This window comes from Juglans microcarpa x Juglans regia, chromosome 8D, assembly GCF_004785595.1.
Source record: "Juglans microcarpa x Juglans regia isolate MS1-56 chromosome 8D, Jm3101_v1.0, whole genome shotgun sequence".
NCBI lineage: Eukaryota > Viridiplantae > Streptophyta > Magnoliopsida > Fagales > Juglandaceae > Juglans > Juglans microcarpa x Juglans regia.
The window spans coordinates 5,088,580-5,110,092 of NC_054608.1; the positions used below are offsets into that span (position 1 = coordinate 5,088,580).

At 33.2% G+C, this 21,513-nt stretch overlaps 1 protein-coding gene across 2 annotated transcripts; it reads left to right on the forward strand.

The window, feature by feature from the left end:
• Positions 1-307: 307 nt before the first annotated feature.
• Positions 308-4,941, forward strand: LOC121243401 (protein DETOXIFICATION 27-like). 2 transcript variants are annotated; one of them, XM_041141521.1, is made up of 9 exons: positions 308-737; positions 836-1,377; positions 1,463-1,549; positions 1,653-1,709; positions 3,377-3,615; positions 3,699-3,817; positions 4,049-4,135; positions 4,231-4,294; positions 4,457-4,941. In XM_041141521.1, the coding sequence occupies exons 1-8, from the start codon at positions 438-440 to the stop codon at positions 4,279-4,281; spliced, it is 1,482 nt and encodes a 493-aa protein (XP_040997455.1). In that variant the 5' UTR covers positions 308-437; the 3' UTR covers positions 4,282-4,294; positions 4,457-4,941. The 2 variants fall into 2 exon arrangements, with proteins under 2 accessions (XP_040997455.1, XP_040997454.1); XM_041141520.1 differs by having other exon boundaries at positions 4,231-4,941.
• The last annotated feature ends 16,572 nt before the right edge of the window (positions 4,942-21,513 follow it).

Consider the following 21,513-nt stretch of genomic DNA (forward strand, 5'->3'; position numbering starts at 1 on the left):
TAATTTAAAATGTAATTTTTAAATTTGCTAGTGCATATTTTGTGTAAATTGTAGTGTATTAGTTTTTAAACTATGTAATTTTTAAATTTGCTAGTGCATATTTTGTGTAAATTGTTGTGTATTAGTTTTTAAACTATATAATTTTTAAATTTGTCAATGTATATTTTGTGAACAAGTCTAACAAATTGTAATATATATTTATATATATACAATTTGTAAAATATAAATAAATATATATATATATATAGATAGATAAATGCCCGCCCCCGCATGGGCGGGGCAGCGGGGCTGCCCACCCCTAATCCTTGTTGAGAAATGTGGCTCTTTGCAGAAGACAACGTAAGCAAGCTGAACTAGGTTATTGGCGACCGTTTCACTTCTTGTTCTGTTCAGTTTCCCGTTGACTTCCTCGGCTAAAGCACGCGCAAAGGCAACTTATGGGAGTGAGAAAAGAAGACGAAGAACCTCTATTAGTGTCGGGCCCACAACAAAATGAACAAGAAGAAGAAGAAGAGCAAGAGCGACGTAGAGAAGGAAATGCAGGGGATCTGGTCAGACAAACATGGTTGGAGTCGAAGAAGATGTGGGCGATTGCGGGGCCCTCTATTTTTAGCAGGCTGGCAATGTTCTCCATGACCGTCATAACACAGTCGTTCGCTGGCCACCTTAGTGACCTTGACCTCGCCGCAATCTCCATAGCCTCCACCGTCATCATAGCTTTCACTTTCGGCTTCTTGGTTGGTGACCATTTCCCTTATTTTCCCTTTTCGATTTGTATTCTGTATCTTTTTTTCCTGCAACATTGATAAGAGAATGAAAACTTGTGAGATGGTAGCTGGGCATGGCTAGCGCGCTCGAGACGCTCTGTGGCCAAGCTTACGGAGCCGGACAGTACCACATGTTGGGTATCTACCTTCAGCGTTCTTGGATTGTTCTGTTTCTATTTTCGCTTCTGCTACTGCCCATGTTCGTGTTTGCTACGCCCATACTAAAGCTTCTCGGGCAGTCCGATGCGGTGGCGGAGGAGTCGGGGGTGGTGGCAATGTGGCTTATTCCGATGCACCTGAGCTTCCCATTTCAGTTCACATTGCAGAGGTTCTTGCAGTGCCAGCTAAAGACGGGGGTTATAGCTTGGATCTCAGGGGGGACTCTTGCAGTCCACGTGTTTGTGAGTTGGCTTTTTGTATATAAGCTGAGCGTGGGGATTGTTGGGACTGCTCTTACTCTTGATTTCTCGTGGTGGCTGTCTGCTTTGGGGCTTTTTGGTTACGCTGTATGTGGAGGATGTCCTCATTCTTGGACTGGTTTTTCAGCTCAAGGTTTGAGTGGGCTCTGGGAATTTTTTAAGCTCTCTGTGGCTTCTGGGGTTATGCTCGCGTATGTGTTTCCACTCTATTGCTTACTGTGTCTCCCTCTCATAGCATTGATTGCATTTTAAATGTGTTTGTGTGTGTGTGTACAGGTTGGAGAATTTCTATTACAGAATATTGATTATAGTGTCGGGGTATTTTCACAAAACTGAGGTTGCAGTTGATGCACTTTCCATCTGGTTAGAATTCCGAGAGACATCCTGTCTTTAGCTTCGTTTTCCTTTGTATTTCATTTGCTTATTTCAATTTCTTAGTTTTTAACTGTTTATCTCTATTTGGCAGCATAACTATCTTTGCCTGGGAATCTATGATTCCTCTTGGATTTCTGGCTGCAACTGGGTAAGTTACTAGTTGTAAGTATCTCTTCCCCACTGTCTAATTGTAAATAATACGAAGTATGTAAAACAGAAATATGAATTCAACTGGAATTGTGCAAAGGTGATGAGTCATGAGATATGAGAGGCATCATTTGAGATTCAAGAAATATTGATTAAAGTGCCATAGTTGCTAGTGTTGTCATCATTTTACTCGCCCATTACCATTCCTTTTCCCACTAAATATAGTTCCGATCACCTTCAATGTTAAGCCTTCTCTTCCCAGGTAAACACCAATTATATGGCCACAGTTAAAGGTTGTTATTCTCTCTTCATTTTTTATTTTATATGTCCACTTTAGGCGTGTTTTCAAATGGACACTTATAAGAGTTGGGACTCTTTTAAAAAAAACTGGAACGAGATTTGGGAGTAGAAATACAATTTACTTCTTTCAAAAACCTTCTACATGTCATTCCGCATCCCTATCTCTATTCTATTAAATAATATTTCTCTATTCTTTCTTTATTATTATTTTCTCTCACTTCTATTTACAATCTTAACTACTAACTATTTTGTCTTATTATCTTCATTCTTTTCAAATATCACATTCTACTAAAGACTTATACGATTTTGACTACGGAATACAGTATTATTTTTCAAACCGAAATCTGTATTATAAAAATAGTAATTTTTTTTTTTTATTTAGCTTAACTGAATTCCTAGAATAAAATAGTACTTATGGAAGAATAAAAACGGCTGCCTAATAATCAAATGGCCATAGGTTGATGAAAATTTTCAAATCTTAATGTCATAGCTTCAATTCCTAGTTCTTCCTCTACTAAAATAGTAGGATTTTGCAGATGATACATTTTTACCACAAAAGGGAAGGTTTTATTAGTCAAATTTAATAGTTTTGTTTCTAATACAGCCCTATTTGGACAAGTAGGTTAAACAGTGATTTTTTGTAACAACACATAATAGTAAGTTCAGGAAATCCGAGTTTGGGTTTGTGTTCCCTTTTTTTTTTTTTTGGGGGGGGGGGGGGGGGGGGGGGTTGGGGAAGGTGGATGTGTATATTTTACTATCATATTTGAAGATCATATATCATTCCAGTAAGAGCATCTGAAAATTTAGGTCACTACAATGATACTCCCTCTGTCCCAATAAGTTGAGATGCATTTCTGTTTGGCCCATCTCAAATATAACACATTTTAAGTGAAAGCATTTATCTGTATAACTTCCCATATTACTGTTCAATTCGAACCCCTCTGGCATGTATCTGGTCTATTGCTGTTGATGTTTCAGAGTCCAGATATAATCTAGAAATTTTTGCTCAATGTTTGGTACACCTTGTTTTTTTAAAAAAAATTAGAGCCTTTACTGTGTGTATACACACACACACACACACACACACACATACACATGCAGTTACATCCTTTGCCTAGCTTAAATCCATATTTAGAGTTCCTAAATATGTTTGGCATGAAACAGTAAACAAAAAATTCTTGAATAATACTACTGCCTCTTTATATCCTGTTTCACCATCTATTTGTGGGGATACATAATGGTTGAGGTAGAAAACAGTCCTATCTTTCACGCGATTGCCTTTTAGTGACACCAAAGGGGAGGGAAAAAAAGTCATCTTTCAATATTTTTTGTTTTTTTGACAATGTTATGTTTTCTTTAAATCAGTGTACGTGTAGCAAATGAGCTTGGTGCAGGCAATGCAAAAGGTGCAAAATTTGCAACCACAGTCTCAGTGTTGACCTCCTTAGTTGTTGGACATCTGTTTTGGTCAATAATGATGGGCTTCCATGAGAAGCTTGCGATGATATTTACCTCCAGCCCTTCCGTTATTGCAATGGTCAATGAATTAGCAGTCCTATTGGCATTCACAATACTTGTAAATTGCATTCAACCAGTTCTTTCAGGTAAGATACTGAACAAGTACGAAGTTCTGGTAGCTGCGGATGCAAAATCTTGTGTTATGATTTAGTGTCGTGTTCCTTTTCAGGGGTAGCTGTTGGAGCTGGTTGGCAGGCTGTAGTGGCTTTCATAAACATAGGTAGCTACTACTTAGTTGGGGTCCCTCTTGCGGTTTTCCTGGGCTGGTTGCTACCTTCTGGGATTACGGTATGGGTTACATTTCACCAACACAATTAACATGTTAGGAGACATGTATGCTACTATCATAAACAAACCACACTATTAGTTCTTGAATCTTCTATGTAGAAGCCTAATGTTGATGTCGCCACAAATAAAAAGAGTTAAAACTGCAAAGTGATGGTGACAGCCTATTCATCACTGCTCAAATGATCAGTTATATTATTTCTGTATTTTACATGCACATAATTGAATGTGCAGAGTATCTGGTCTGGAATGATTTGCGGAACTGTGGTTCAGACATTGATACTAACCGTCATCACCCTGAGATTTGAATGGGAAAAAGAGGTCAGAATTGACATAGGGATACTCTAAAAGTATTTTATTTTGTATTTTCTAAAAAATCTAACTAATTATCTCTGTTGTAAAATCATCACTCACAGGCACAAAAGGCGCAGATTCATATAACAAACGAGGTAGCTTCTAACAACTAACATCAACTCAACGAATTTGTAACTTATGAAGCCTGAGATGTCGTTCTATTTAAAATGGGAGCAGTCTGTTCATCTATATAACACATGTCAAGATATACACTATGAGATCTGGTATTAAAAAATAGAACATATTGCATAGAACATGGCTCAAGCTCACCCAATAACATTGAATCTAGCATAAAGCATCGCTTGACGTGCGAGATGAAGTAAGAAAACAGAGTGCTTAAGGGACAAGTGGCAGATAAATGTAGTTGCAGGGCATCGCGGGCAGCCTTGAGTGTGACTGATGGCTCCAGCCATTTCATGGGCTCCAAGAGCTAACCATTGGCATCATGTTGAAGGATCCCCAGCGATGGCGGGCTGTTGATGGATCTATCGGTGATGAGTGCATATCATCCCCTTCTCATCAATGCCATTCTGGTGTCCAAGGTTATATTCCTTCTCAACTTTACTTACTGGATTGAGCGTGTGGAGGAGATATTGTACCATGCCTTACTTGAGATGGCATTGTTTTGGGCATGATTAGTACTGTTGTTTGATTTAGCATTGTGTTGTGGAGTTGTGCTTTTGTGGTTAAGTTGGTGTTCATCTTTGGTTTTGTGTTGTTTAGCCCTGTTGTAAGATTTGAGCTCTTGGATTGAAGAAATTTTACTTGTGTTACGCTTTGTGGTATTTTTCTAACCATATTTTTAATTAATACAATTATTTGCTTATCCAAAAAAAATCTGTTTTTTACATTTTGGTACATAATCTATTGATGTAGAGTTAGAACTTATATGCGTCGATCAGTCGATGAACATCTCACAAAATGTTATATATGTGCACATGTATGTCTATGACATGTTACAAATTTGAGTTACATGCATCCATGAATTGTTAGAAAAATAGAGTAACCAACTAATTATATGATGTTGGCTAATGGTTTTTGAGCAATTCACCTCAACCCATTCTAAGCATGGGATGATGTGGAACCTTCAACGATTAGATTTCTCCTGAGGTTGCAATTTCTCACTTGTGTAGAAAAGTGCCATTCATCATATCTATCTAGAGCTGCAAAAGACCGAGTGGAGTTGAATTCAAATAAGAGTACTTGAGCTCGATTAACATGTTTACGCATTTGAGCTCGGCTCTAACTCAAGTAAAACTCGAATATCTTTGCTCGAACACGGCTTGTTAGCTATTAACGTTGTTCGAATTTGGATTGAGCTTGACAAAAAGATAAACAACGACTAGAACTCAACTACTCGAACTTGATTTTTATTTTAAATTTTTGAATATGATCTTTTGATTAATAAAAGAATTTTAAATTTTACAAAAAAACTCTAACCATTTAACTATTCAACCAAATAGTTATGATTAAAAGATTATTATGGTATAAACTTTTTATAAAATAACTTATAGTTATAAATTAAAAAAATAATACATAAGATAAATGTAATAAACTAAACTATTTAATACCTATAGATAATATAATAAATCAAAAGTTCTCGTATACAAATTATCCTATACAATCTTTGGAAACATAATATATATATATTAAATAAGGTAAACTATAAATAAATTAATAATATATAATTAAGTACATAAAATATAACTAACGTGTAATAAATATAATATATACATATATAAATCATATTATGAGTTTAAATAAGCTTATACGAGTTTTGTTTATAAGTCTAAATCAAGTTAAACCGAGTTTATACGATTTTTGGTGAATTTATGTTAGTGTTTACGAACATCTCATTTATTATACGAGCTGAACTCAAAAGGTTAACAAGTTGCTCTGTTTATTCGCAGTCCTATACCTATCTATTTTAAGGCTGTTGGGTTGGGCTCTTCTAAAACTCTCTCATTATTATTAATGCACTAAATGAGAAGTGATTGATTTAGATTATCTAGAATTCTTTTTTGGACTCCAAGTCTTAACGTGGAGAGAGACATAGTGAGCATTTAATCGCATCCGAGAAATTCATTTGCTTAGCCATAAATGTTGTGGTCCGTGAGACCTATTTGGTGCGCATCTCTCTCTCCCACTCTAGGCAAGAACTTCAAAGAATCTAAACCCAAGATGAGAAATGTCACTTAGATTGGACGATGAATTTTGTGGCTTTGTTAAATATTAAGCAAACAATAATTTCTTTATCGTTTGAAATACATCATATATTGTAATGATATATTAGGTTTTAATATTATCTACGAATGTAACACTGTTTTCTGAAATTAATAAACATCTCAAAATTAATAATAATCAAGAGCAAAAAGAGATGAGAGGATAGACGGTGCGTAGGTTCATATAACAAAAAGTGGCAAAGAAGAGGAAATTCGTATTGCCTAAAAAATAAAGAAAACGTGGATTGATCATGTTGAGATAAACTCGTCTTTTTTGGCGGCGTTAAAGGCTAGGAAGCATATTGCAATTCTTGATATGCATCTTAGTGTTGGTCGGGTATTATCGTCTCCGAAAACTATCCACAACGCAACAATGAATTATTTTGACGCCTTTCTTCAAGCTTGTCCAAGAGGCCAAATATTTCAACTTTAATTCAAGCTGAGGTTTAGGATGAAGATAACCAGAATGTCCATCCGAGCAGAAAATTAAGGATGCCTTGTTTTCAATCCCGATGGATAGTAGCCCAGGTCCAGATGGTTTTGGATCCGATTTTTTTCGTCATTGCTGGAACTTGGTGAAGAATGATTTGCTGGAGGGTGTGTGTGAATTTTTCTTGGGTTTTTCTCTTCCCATGTATTATACATCTTCATTTATTGTGTTAATTCCTAAGGTTTCGAACCCTTATTCCTTTGAAAAATTTAGACCAATAAGCCTATGCTTAGTGGTTTATAAGATTTGTTCTAAGTTGCTGGTTGGAAGATTGACGTCAGTTTTGAGTAGATTTATTTCTATGGAGCAAGGTGTTTTCTTGCCTAGAAGAAATATTTTTGAAAACATAAGCATTACTCAAGAGTTGGTGAATGATATTAACAAGTCGATTAGAGGTGGAAATATTATGATGAAGATAGACAAGACCAAGGCATATGATACTGTTGATTGAGACTTTCTTTTCCAAGTCTTGAGTGCATTTGGTTTTTCGGCTGAGGTTTGCAATCTTGTTAAACAATGTGTCACTACTCCTTGGTATTCAGTTGTTATGAATGGTACAGCTAAAGGTCTTTTTAAGGGTGGATGGGGTCTTCGTCAAGGGGATCTTATATCGCCTTATTTATTTATTATTATGGAGGAGGTCTTCACTCGTCTTTTTCGTAGCAAATTCCAGGTTGGTCAAATTGGTTTATTTTCTCAGCCGTGAAATGGTCCATTAATTTCACATTTACTTTATGTGGATGATATAATGATTTTTGCTAATGTTGTTAAAAGATCCGTTAAGATGATAAAAGAAACTCTTAATCTGTATGCTAGCTGGTAGGGCGAGGTAGTCAATGAAGCGAAGTCATCTATTTTTTTTCTCATCCAGAATTTCTTCTAATAGACGCTGTGAAATATTGAGCTTAACAGGTTTTTATAACAGGGAGTTTTCCTGCCAAGTACCTTGGTGTCCCTATCATTTCTGGTTGGATGAAGGCTATGTATTTGGAGGATTTGTTGTTGAAAATTCGTAAGAAAATAGAAGGACAGAAGACGAGATTTCTATCATCAGGGGCACGATTAATTCTTTTAAAGCATCTATTATCAAGCTTGTTGGTTCATTTGTTAGTTGTTCTATAAGCTCCAAAGTCGGTTTTCACGGCGATTAATAGGTTGTTTAGCACTTTCTTTTGGGGTTCGATTGAGGGAAGCCAAAAACAAAAAGTTAAATGGGACTTGATGTGCAAACCAGTTGATGGGGGAGGAGTTGGTTTGAGAAATCTGATTGACATTCAAAAGTCCTTGCATTTTAAATTTGCTTAGAAATTGCTGACTGAAAATTCTTTGTGGCCAAATTTTTTTAAGGCCAAATATGTGAAGGATCAACATATTTCGTTAGTCAATCCTTTGAAGGGGTCCCGATTTTGGAAGATGGTTATGGATTCAATTTCGTTTGTGCCTAATCATTCGAAACGGCATGTAAAGGAAGGAAATATTTCCTTTTGGGGAGGTAAGTGGTTGGAGTCGGGACCTATATGTGAAGAGCTCAAAATTGTTGATTTCCCAAAGTTGAAAATTAAGCAATGTATGGTGGAGAATAGTTGGGATGTGGAATTATCGAACAAGATTTTGTTTAATATAGGTGGCACAAAAAATGGTTTGGATATTTTGATTTGGTTTGGAAATTTGGATTGCAGGTTTGCCACTTCAAATGCATGGGACTTGTTCGTGTAGTTGCCCTAAAACTGCAGTGGTCGAAATGGATATGGCATGCTGCTTTGCCAAGGAAATTTTCGGTTGCCATGTGGAAAGTTTTTTCACAAAGTTTGAGTGTGGATGAATGTATAAGGCGCATAGGTATACCTATGGTGTCTAAGTGTGAATGTTGTAAAGACGGAGCATCTAAAGACTTGAACCATGTTTTGTATGGAGGTAGAATTGCTTCTGAATTATGGAAGACTTGCTCTAATCTATTGGATATTCTTTATGTGGTAAACCGATCTTGGTTTGAGTCGGTAGAAGCATGGTTTAGAAGAACAAAGAAGGCTTCACAAATTGGGAATCTGGTTGGTTTGATTCCGGTTATTTTGACTTGGAGTTTGTGGTCTTGGCATTGCTCTGCTCGAATGGAAGGTCGAAGGGAGCCCTTTTGTTCCTTATGGACGTCCGTTAAATATTGGATCGGCTAGGTAGGTAGTGGGTTGCATGTTGCAGATCGATTGAATCAAAGGGACATTATAATTCTTCAGGAGTTGAAGTTGTCGATTGCTTATACTCATTCAAAATAGGTTTATGCAATCTCTTGGCATAAGCCAAGTCTAGGATAGTTTAAGTTAAATGTGGATGGAAGCAGTCTAAATAATCAAGGGGAATCAGGTGCCGGAGGAGTGTTAAGAAATCATGATGGAAGTCTACAGTTTGCATTTGCAGCTTTTATTGGTTTCGGTTCTAATAATTGGGCTTTGAGCTGATGGCTCTTCTACTTGGTTTGCATCGTTGCTAGAATTTTGGATACTATAATGTTATTTTGGAACTAGACTCACTTTTGATTGTTAATTGGTTGAAGGAAGGCAGATGTAATGTTTGGTACTTGGAGGATTTTTGGGAGGAAATAAGAAGCCTTATCTTCGTGTTGAATGTTCGGTATCAACATGTTTTTAGGGAAGGAAATTTTGTAGCATATTGACATGCGAGATTGGGAAGTAGGGATTGCAATAAGGAGTTTTCACAAGGAAATATTCTTGTTCCGCTTAGGGCATATTGTGCGTTGATCGTAGTGGGTTGCCGTATTTGAGAATTGTCTAAGTTTTGGTTATGGCTTTGGTTTCCTGCTATTTTTTACACGGCTAAGCCTTGGTCTTGTTTTGTTTATTTTGGTCTTTATTTTATTTTTTTTTTGGAATAAGTTTGTAATGGGCATGAATTATGTATAAGGTATTCCTACGCCAAAATAAGGATTTTTCTAATAAGACTTTTTTGAAAAAAAAAAAAAAAGTGCCAAAATTCATTGAAACCAAATTAAAGTTAGTGTTTGACCTCCTAATCATCATCTTGTAATTGGTTAGGGCGGCTTGACCATTTGTTCACACGCTGCTTGGCTTTCTCAGCCTGCAAATCCATCCACGTACCGATATCCATCCCAAATGAGTAGCTCATGATGTTATTTTCTATTATACATGCATGCATGCATGCAATTCATGTTTGTAAATGGTATAAAAAGTGAAAGCTAGCATCTTAAAATTATACCTGTTTTTCCCAATCGCATCGTATTGTTATGACAGCCAAGATCAACGTTTGGACGGCAGTCCCACCAAAAATCATTCCACCCCATATACCCTGCATGCATCGCATAACAAGTAAAACAAGAATACTTGATAAACACACATGCATGCACTGCACAGATATATATATATATATATATATATATATATATATATATATATTTATAAGGGCAAGAGTGGTATTAAAAAAGTTGTGCATATATACCATAACACCCAAGTTGAAGACTCGTCCCATTAGAATTCCAAGTGGGAGCCCAATCATGTAGTAACACCCCAGATTTATATATGCCAGTACTGTTGCTTACCATCCCGATCCAACAGCCACTCCTGTCAATACAAACATTTCCAAATATTCTTGATTTCCCAAGAGAAACGACCAGTGTGTGCATGTGTGTACATATATATACACATATATATATATTATAATATTATATATATAATTTTTTTAAATGAGTCTCAGATTTATCTATTTTTCTCAAAAGAAATACGCGGAAGATTACAAATATTTATCTATTTATCTAAGATGCAAATATCATTTAATATTTATATATATATATATATATATATATATATATTGATCCCATTTCTAGGTATTTTTATAATTTGTACTTTCACAACTATATTATAGTGTACTAAAAGAAAGTGAGGTGATCATCAAGTACTTTTCAGCTATATATATATTTTTTAAATGCTATTTTATCCACTTGCCACTCATTTTGACACTTTAATTTGAAAAAATATTATTTTTACCGCTAGTTTCTACAGTTGGTTTTTATTGCTGTGAGTTTTTATTATTATTATTATTTACTTAATGATTAAGTAAGTATTTTTTAAAAATATTATGATTTTTTTATTTTTTTAAAATATATTTAAATGTGTTAAAAAAAATACATATAAAAAATACAAAAAAAAAAATCATCCCCAAACCACTAGCGGGAGCCCCAGCAGGAGCTCACCGCGATGGGAGTAGCACCGCTCTTTAATTTGTTTTAACTTTTTTTTAGTTAATAGTTAAGGAAGTGATTATCAGTATATTGATTTTTTTTATATTTTTTAAAAATATTTTAAAATGATAAAAAAAATATTAATAAAAAATTGAAAAAAAAATGTGATTTTGATCTAACACGTAGTCACTTGCAACGGGCTACTCTAAGCGGCAGAATAGCAGTGTTCTTTTTTTTTAATATATATATATTGTGACGCCCCGACTCCCACGTACAAAAGAACGGGAATCGTGACGTCGGGATGATGACAATACGGTCACGCATCCCAACAAAATGTGCTCAAGTGTGTGTGCAACATGCAAATGTGCACAATAAAAATTCGCAGCGGATATTATAATAATCAACTAAGTACCAGAATTTTAAATACAAACATTCAACACAATTTGTCTTTAAAGAATTATACAGTCATTCCAAATATATTACAAAGGCAATATATAAATTGATAAAAACATAACTCGCTAAACAGGAGCAATCTCAGATCACTCCATCAACGAAGCCAAGCTAAGGCTCGTCATCATCATCTGCATCAAAATCTGCGATACCATAAAATGGTACCACAGGTAAGTATAAACTAAACAACTCTCGGGATAAAAATACATTAATGCAACCAACAATATGATAAATTACATTTAGTCATAAAATACCATTTTTTCCAGAAAAATGATTATTTCCAACACACGCCAAAAATCCCATTTTGGCCAAAAAATATAGTTTGTCATTTTCCCAGAAAATGATTCACACAAAACAACCCATTTATCAGACACTGTAGGCGGGAATCGCAAGCAGGACTCTACCACCGTCCCTGCTTACCACCATCCCTACCGCGTGCACTGTAGGCGGGAATCACAGGCGGGACACAACCACCATCCCTGCTTACCACCATCCCTATCGCGTGCACCGTAGGCGGGAATCGCAGGCGGGACTCTACCACCATCCCTACAGTTCCTTTCCACACAATGAATACTTAACCGAGCACTGTAGGCGGGAATCACAGGCGGGACTCTACCACCGTCCCTGCTTACCACCATCCCTACAGCGTGCACCGTAGGCGGGAATCACAGGCGGGACACAACCACCATCCCTGCTTACCACCATCCCTATCGCGTGCACCGTAGGCGGGAATCGCAGGCGGGACTCTACCACCATCCCTGCTTACCACCATCCCTACAAACATGATCATGCGTGCAATATGCGATGTACATGAACAAGCCATATCCAACAACCAACAATCACAATTCACAATGCAAACAAACACACAACAACTCCGTCCACAATCCATCCGACCCCAGAAACTCCTCGGACTCAGTCCGGCAAAACAAACCAATTCACAGATAATATGTGTTAGTGCAAAAATATATTTAAATTACGAAAGTTCTTTAAGGAAAATACTTACAGCACTATAATATGATTTCTGGAGGATCACGGAGTTGCAAAAGGTAGCGACTCAGCAACAACACAGTGTAAAATACACTGTGGCCGTGGGTCTCAAATACTCACTTTTCAACGGGGGCAAACTAAGACCCAAAATTGATAGGCTAGGGCCTAGAGAGGTCGGTGAAGCCAATGGTGGTGGTGGTTTGCTGTGAGTGGCGGTGCAAGGGGTGGTTTTAGGCCAAAGATGCACAAATCGGAAATGGGCTTGGTGGGGCTTCACCGGTGACGGATTGGAGCTGGGGTTGGGTCCATTGGGTTGCTAGAAGGTCGGAGATGAAGTAGTGAAGAAATGGTGGCCGGAGGTGGCGCGAGGGCGGCGCAATGGGGCAAAGAATGCCGCGGCTTCGTGAGGTGCGTGCGGGCTACCGGCGGTGAGGTAGGGGCTGGGATTTGGGGGTTGAGGTCGCCGGAGGGAGGGGGAGCTGGTCGGCCGGGCGGTGTCGCGCACGGCGGCGCGACGGCGGCGGTCTGGGTGAAGGTGACGGACACGGGGAGAGAGAGAGGGAGAGAGAGGGAGCTGGGTCGCGCGCGCGGGGAGAGGGGGAAAGCAGGGGAAAAAGAAAAAAAAGAAAGGAAAAGAAGAAAAGAAAGAAAAAAAAAAAGAGGAAAAAGAAAATGGAGTGAAAGAAATGAGGTCCAGTCCTCACATCTTGAGTCACGAAAATGATCCAACGGAAATGATTTTAAAACAACAAATCAATTAAAATAATTTAAACGTAATGATACAATGAAAATAAAATAATTAAATTCTACAATCAATTAATTTTAAAGAAGAACAATTTAAATGTATAACAATAAATAAATATTAAGAAAACATAACAATTTAATTCCCACAATTTAAAGATCATAAAATAACCCATTTAAAATATCCGATAATTATAAAATAAGAGAATAAATTTTGAATAAATAAATAAAAATACTTCATTAAAAATGCACTAATTTACGGGATATTACATATATATATATATATATAACATCAAATAATTAGAAATTTATATTTTTCATTTTCCGTATTTATCACAATCATTTGTTGTCATATATTAAGAGATGATGTTAAAAAGATATAGATAAATTATATTTTTTTCTATTTTTTAAAAAACATTATATATAATTCTTTGAACCATCAGATATTCATCGATCATTGATCCCTTATGTGACATAAAAGAATTGATGGATAAATAAAAATAATAAATAATTTGCCAATAATACGCTATAACATGAGATCATGGTGAAATAATAATGTTTAAAAATTATGATAGAAAATATCAATACTCCCTTTTTTAATCTTCCATCGATCGCATTAAGATATCATTTAATTACCTAGCTCGGACAATTGGCTAGCTAGTTTTAGCTCCATCGAGTAGTGTACGTTGGGACTTGATCATGTTTTATGCATCCAATACGCGCGCACCTTAATTTAATTTGTTGTGGGCTTGCTCTTGACGGTGGAATTAATTAAGCAGGATTAATGGCCCCTGCTCCCTTCTTGGCCTCAATAATCAAATAAAAGAAAAACCCACATGTATTTATATTAATTTTTTTTTTACTTGAAGAAAGTAAACTACCCACGTGCGTGGAGCTCGTGTCACTATATTAAAAGAAGGAAAAGGCTAAAAGAAAAATAAATGATGGGGTCACATGCATGCTTTTTTCTTTAAAAAAAAAAGTTAAGTTTTTTCATATATTTTTTTAACACTTATAAATATTTTTAAAGAAAGAAAAAAAATTCATAATATTATTAAATAATACTTTTTTAACCATTAAAAAAAAGAGCGAGAACACCCAGCAAAATCACTAGCATTCGTACAAGCTTTTTTTTCTACAAGGTAATAATTTGTAAAAATAGAGATTATATATAGGGGTATTTTTGTAAAATATCTTATAAAAGTAGTATTATTTTATAATATTATTGTATAATATGTTGTGTGTATATCATTACCCCATATATAATGAGGATGACGTACGTTTTTCTTATGCAAAGTGATGCACGTCATCGCTTGTTATGATTGACATATATATATATATATAGTGACAATCATAAAAAAAATTATGAAAAATTCATCGATTACTATTCACCATTTCATACCCCACATTTTATAAAAAATATTTTCGTTCTATGAAAAATACTCTCACACGCTATGAAAAGATATTAACTACTATAGATGTGAAGGGTGTGAATAAATAGTGACTAATGCATATCATTGTTTAGAAATTATATAATGAAAAATTAGACTGATCTATATTAGGAAGTCTAGACCTCCAATATATATATATATATATATATATATATAATATGCATATGTGTATGTGTATGTTGCTTTCGTAGGTAGCACACAAAATAATTATTGTCGATAGCCTAATTATACATGCAATGGCCGGCGGACTATCATGTAATTAATACACGAAATATCAGTAACAAATCCTAATAAAATATTAGTACTCCTAGCAAACTACTGACTAAGACATTCACAAGCAAATCGTAGAAACCATTAACTATAGGCACCTAAAGACAAAAAAAATTAACAAACAAAATAGATGGCACCTAATTTTATATAACAACTCCAAAGACTACCCACGCAATTAAGGAACAGAAGTACTTATTAGTCTATAATAAATAAAAATGTATAATTTTATGATCGATCGAGTGTGGAAGAGAGGATGACAGCAAGCTAGATTGTTGCAAATTGTGAAGTGGAGAGGGACATAATATTTACTAAAGTAGCAACCAAAGGTCCAATTGTCAAAGATTTGAATCCAGCTTCCGGTTAAAAGAAGGTTGACTTCACCCTCCTTGTGGAAGGTTGAGTACTGATAATTCCAATATTGCTTTTAGCAAGCTAAGGGGGCTCCTTAAAACAGGTTTGAAGTTCCTATTTCTACCCTATATATACTAGAAAATGCCATAAGTTAACGTTTTAGATATGAAAATCTTATTCAGTAGTCCTACATCACACACAATTTACTGATAAAAATAAAAAATAAATAAGTAAAGAATAAAATGTAGGGTTGCTAAGTAAAAGAATTCTTTATGTATATACAATAATTTACAAGAGCATTGAAGTATTGATTTTGTTTATACATAAAATCTTATACAAGGACGTCTACAAATTAGCTAGCTTAATGTGGTCTATTATACATATTTTATAATAAAAAGAACTTTATAATCTGACAATTTGACACGTCAGTTGTAAACTTTTTTATGTAAGATTTTTGTATATATTGATCACTTCTCTAACTTTTATAAATGTTGTGTATTTGAAATAAAGTCGGTCGAAGTTATAGGCTAATTCACGATATGGGCTTTAATCTTAATCACTATTAAGAAACTCATAGTACTCATAATGTACTTTGCATTAAAGTAGTTTTAAAACGATATAGTGTTGATTTGTTAAAATCCATACAATTGAATTTGAAAGCAATATACTATGATTTAACGAAACTCAACTATCCTAGATTGATCTAAAAACTCTCGAGAATTTCTCCAACCTTGACTTTACATATTAGGATTTGTTTTTAAATCGTTTTTATCTTTCTAATGTTATTCAACCACCTTTATTTTAATAATATCAGAGCACTGATAAGAAGCCATGGAAATACAGTGAGACTATAATAGCTGCAGAGAAAGTGAGTACCGCATCACGTGAATTATCTAAACTTCTTCTAGTTTGTTGCCATCGTAGCTAACCAGGAATGCTAAACTCAATCAAACAATATATAATTGCATTTATATAGGAATAGATCCTCGTCATTGATCTGTGGAGGACAACCTCTAAAAGGTGCGGGAGACAACTTGCTGGAGTAGTACGGGATAAAGCATGAAAAAGTAGATCAATGTAAATTCATATCTTCCCTTGAGTAGTACTCCAAGTATATAATATTACAAGTGTTGGATATAAATATGTCTTATGGGCAAGAAAAGAGTCACGCGACGACTCAATGAACTCGTTGAGATAACGGGGGAGGAAGGAATAACCGGTGACTAAGGTTGTGTTAATGGGTTGTTGAACTAAATTTAATTACTAATTTTAAATTAATTATTAATAAGATTTATTATTTTTTTTTAATTTTTTTAAAAAATTTAAATTCATCTCAACTTATTTTATATATTTTAAAATAAAAAGTTAAACTCATTTTAATTTAAAAAAAATCAAATTCATCTCAATAAAATTAATAAAATATTATTATTTACAATTCAATTCAACTTATCTCAACACTTAAGAGTAAAAATGTCACGATGATTTCGCGAGATTCACGTGATAAACAACGATTAATGGATAAAATTACGTCGCTTTAACGTTAAAGAAGTTGAATTATTTATTAATACATTTTATATTAAAGTTTAAAAAATTTATTTTTTTCAGTTTTAATATTTTGATTTTTTTATTATTAATATTATAATTATGAGATTTGACATAATATTTAATTCGATCTGTATAACATCATTTTCCAAGTGATCAAAAGCTGGACCTGATGCGAGTACAAGGTCTTAGTCAATCCCATCTAAAGCTTACCCGCTTCTTGTACTGCATCTCCGTTGAATGATGTAAACACTGTATTGTTGAAGGTGTCAGTGTAAGCTACCGACTCTACAGCAAACTCTCTTTTACTCACAAACGACAACAACATACTTACTTGCAATTAAATATTCTGCCAAATTTTATAATTATAATATTAATAATAAAAGAAAAAAGAAATTTCAAAACATTCAAATAAAATGAAAAAAAGAAAGAAATAAAAGACAAAAAAAAAAAAAAAAAGTCCGGGTATCGATAGTCCGGCAGGGTAAATTCGGGTTTCGGCCTGGATCTAATTCAGACTTAAGAGCATTAGTATTAGACTCATCAAATGAGTCTAATCTTTAAAATTTGATGATTTTAACTTTAAAATCTTGATATTGGATTCACAATATGCTCAAATGTCAAGCTTTTAACTACAGTACATTCATCTTCATCTTCAAATTTAAAGACTCATTATTCACACTCTATAACCATTATTTTATTTATTTAAATTATTATTTCTTAATTTTAAGCCACAATATATTTAAGTTAGGAAATAATAATTTAAATATCAAATTAAATTATTAATTAAAATATAGTTAGTATAATTGTAAAATATGAAAAAAATAAATTAAAAATATTATTATTAACAAAATAATATTATATTATTATTTTGATGAATCTAATAACTAATACAATGTGAGGTTATAGATAGAGATGCTTTTGATTTATGAAAAATATATATTTTTCATCAAATTTTGAAGATGAAAATGATAAATCCAATACTAATGCTCTAACCTCGTCTAAGTTTTGGCTCAAATTTAAAACTTGAATTTTTATACTAGAATCTGAATGAACAGTCCTACTTATAAGATTCAATCCCCGATGAAAATGTTGTATGAAGATGCCAGCCTGGTTGAAGATCTAATTGATAAACATGAAGGTTGGTGGAACATGGAATTTTTACAAGCCGTGTTTAATCAGGAAGATATGTAACAAATTCTACAGATTCATGTGAGTTTAATAGATGTTTCAGACAAACTAGTATGGAGAGGCACTTCCACTGGGCATTTTTCTACGAAAAGTGCTTATCATTTAAACATGCAACTTCTATCCTGTTGCAAATGGAAATCTTCTAGACAGGATGAGCTTGCAGTACTTTGAAAGAAGCTTTGGGAATTTACCTACAACTAATATTGCAGTTAAAGTATTTATGTCCAAAGCTGAATCTATACATGAAAAGACATGTCCTTAGAGACTCCAGGCCATATATATATACTCTAGTCTTGTCCTTGAGATGTTTGGTTACTTGGCACTAAGACCTTTCAGAAAAAAATTAACATCGAACATTCACAGTTTTGAATTTTAGCTGTCTGATGCTTTGTTTGGCGAGTGGGGACATGCAACCAGAAGGAACACGTACGTATTGACCTTCTTCCTCATCTGTCCTAGCTGCAGCTGTTCTGGTTTACTCAAAAAAATAGCTGATCTAAAGCTAATATTAATTTTTTTTATATAATTATATATATTTTCTTACCCTGAAAAAAAATAATAAAAAGGTAGGAATTTATTCATTTTTTCCGGAAAGAATTAAGTGGAAAGAATGAACGATTTTTTAGTTTCAAACGTGGAAACATCTCAACTAACATTCAGATCGAGCATCTAGTCAAGGCGTAAAACATCAAGCATTTTCTTGTCGTTTATAATGTGTTGGCTGTCCTTCATTTTCTAATGGACAAATGATTAATTTTCACAATAAATATATTACAAGTAATTATCTTAGAAATTAATTAGCAATTTCCAAATGAAAAAAATTATGGATATTATGTGTAGTAAATAGTAATACTGCTCATAATCTTAATTTTCATCATTCCCTCCTCATCTCATGATGTGAAATTAAATAATTAGAAATTTATAAGATGATGAGAAAAAGAGTAATACTACATGCAGTCGTGGAGTACGCAAGCGCCGTGTAGTTACGTTGAAAAAAACTGAGATTTTAAAAAGTTATTATTTTTTTATGTGGATCTCGTATTTATTTATTTATTTTAAAGTGACTGAATAACGTTTGCATATTTATGACTGTAATTATAAAAATAAAAGTAAATATATTTGTTATTATTGTGCCATTAATTCCAATTGTGACAACGAAGGTTTATTACTCATTCACATAGAACTAGAAAGTTAGGTAGAAAGTTAAGACACTTGTATTGATCAAAGGAATATACATTATTATTCTTTCTTGCGGGCGAACCCGTGTAGCTAACATTCTTTTAATAAGTCACTGCCAAGTCAAAGGCACTTACGTCATGTGCAACGTATATAAAAGAAAGTTGCATTTTCGAAAAATGATATTAATATTTATATAACCCGTAACTATAAGTCGCATTTATCATCCCACCCAAATTCTTGCGTTCATTGATTTGAAGTATGGTGGCTCGTGAGTCGTGAATATTAAATTCTTGTTTTAATTATTACTAGTAACAGTTGAACGGTATAATATTTCATTTTGTCTTTTTCTTTTTTCCTGCAAACTGTCAAAGGTTTTAATAATGTGGAATGTGGCGTTGTTAGAGAAATAAAAATGGTCACCTTGATCAATCCAAAAACGTAATCTTTTACACATAAAACAATTTTTCATATCTCGAAATTATTTTTCATCTACTTAACCAAAAAAAAAAAAAAAAAAAAAAAATTAGTCAACAAAATCTTATAAAACAAATTCACAAGTTACTACAATTTGCACGTTAAATTATAAAATTATTTTTATTATAAAATAAATTTAATGTATAACATAAAAATACTTTAGTTTATAAGTTTAGTTTTATAAAAATTATTTCTAGTTGCAGTATTTCTCTTTAAAAAAATCATAATACCAAAATAAATATCATAAAAATCCAAAAAAACAAATCCCACAAAAATCCTCCCACCCAAGCCTTATTTCATAGATCCAATCAATTTTCCTTCCACACATATATATATATATATATATATATATATATATATAAATTCAATCTGAACATATTTTTTTGTGTACAGCGACTTCTAACAAAATTCTATATGCTAAAAGTACTTTCTTTTTCAAGATTTATAAATTCTAAAACCAATCTTAGACCATTTTACATATTCTCATATCACTAATTAATATTATTTATATAGTCAAAGGCCTGCGATCTAATTGACATAATCTCTAACTTTTAAAATTGAGGTCTAAAGTTCGAAATCTTCCAAATATATATAAAAAATTAATACTATTAATACAAAAAGAAATTTATTTATTCTGATCAGGGGCGGCTCAATATATTTTGTGGTCTAAAGTGACTATTAAGTACATGACGCTTTAATTTAAAAATGATGATAATATTTAAATATTACATAATAAAATTTTATTAAAAATTTATGAGATGCAAAATAAATATTAATATCATTTTGATTAATAGTATCTATAGGTACTATAACAACTTGAAAGAGAATTTAACTTTTTTGTACATAGAGCATTATTCCTTATCCATATATATATATAATATATATATATATCTATATATATACTTCTAATACTTTATTTTGAAAACAAATAAGATCATCGATATCAAAATAAATATCATATTTTATCAAATATTCAAGAGTAATATATCATTATTTTTCTACTTCTATTCTAATTTTACTATTGCCTGAAAATTTTGTAATAAGATTTTTTTTAGTAAAACTTCTATATTGACTGGTTTTTTTTACCAAATTTTATCATTTAAAATTTATTTTAGTTTAGACAAAAAAATTTTCATGCTAACTAATATTTTTTGTATAATTTCTTTTTGGTCATAATAATTTTTATTTTATTTTGTTTTGTTTTTGAGGTCTATCAAGGTGGGGGTCTTTAGGCAGTTGCACTAGTTGCCTACCGCCGGCCTTGATTCTGACAATTACTGATCGCAGCAGATCCCAGAGCATGAAACCGAGGATCAGAGAAATTAGAACTTCAGCCGGGCATATATTCGCGGCTTCGCCCTCAAGCTTCCGTTTCAAACCAACCGAAACCATAATAATAATAATAAAAATGGAATAAAGTTCATAATTTAATGCAGTCACGATCTTCCCGTTAATTTATTCTTGATTTTAAATTTTATTAACTAATATAAATATTTTAAGTAATAGAATAATGCTACATACTATTTATTATTAAAAAATTATTATTATTTTTATTTAAATTTTGTTTTTTATTTTTTTTTAAGATATTATGCATGCACAATTATACGACTGTAATTAATATTTCTCAATTAAAAATAACTTTTTTGTGAATAAAAATTCTATTTAAAGTCGGTATAAAATATACTTTTTATTTTATTGGTACTTAATTTATAAAAAAAAATTAAAATTAAAATCTTTACTAATCATGTGATTTATGTCCACTAGTTTGACCACCTATAGATAACCCGTCG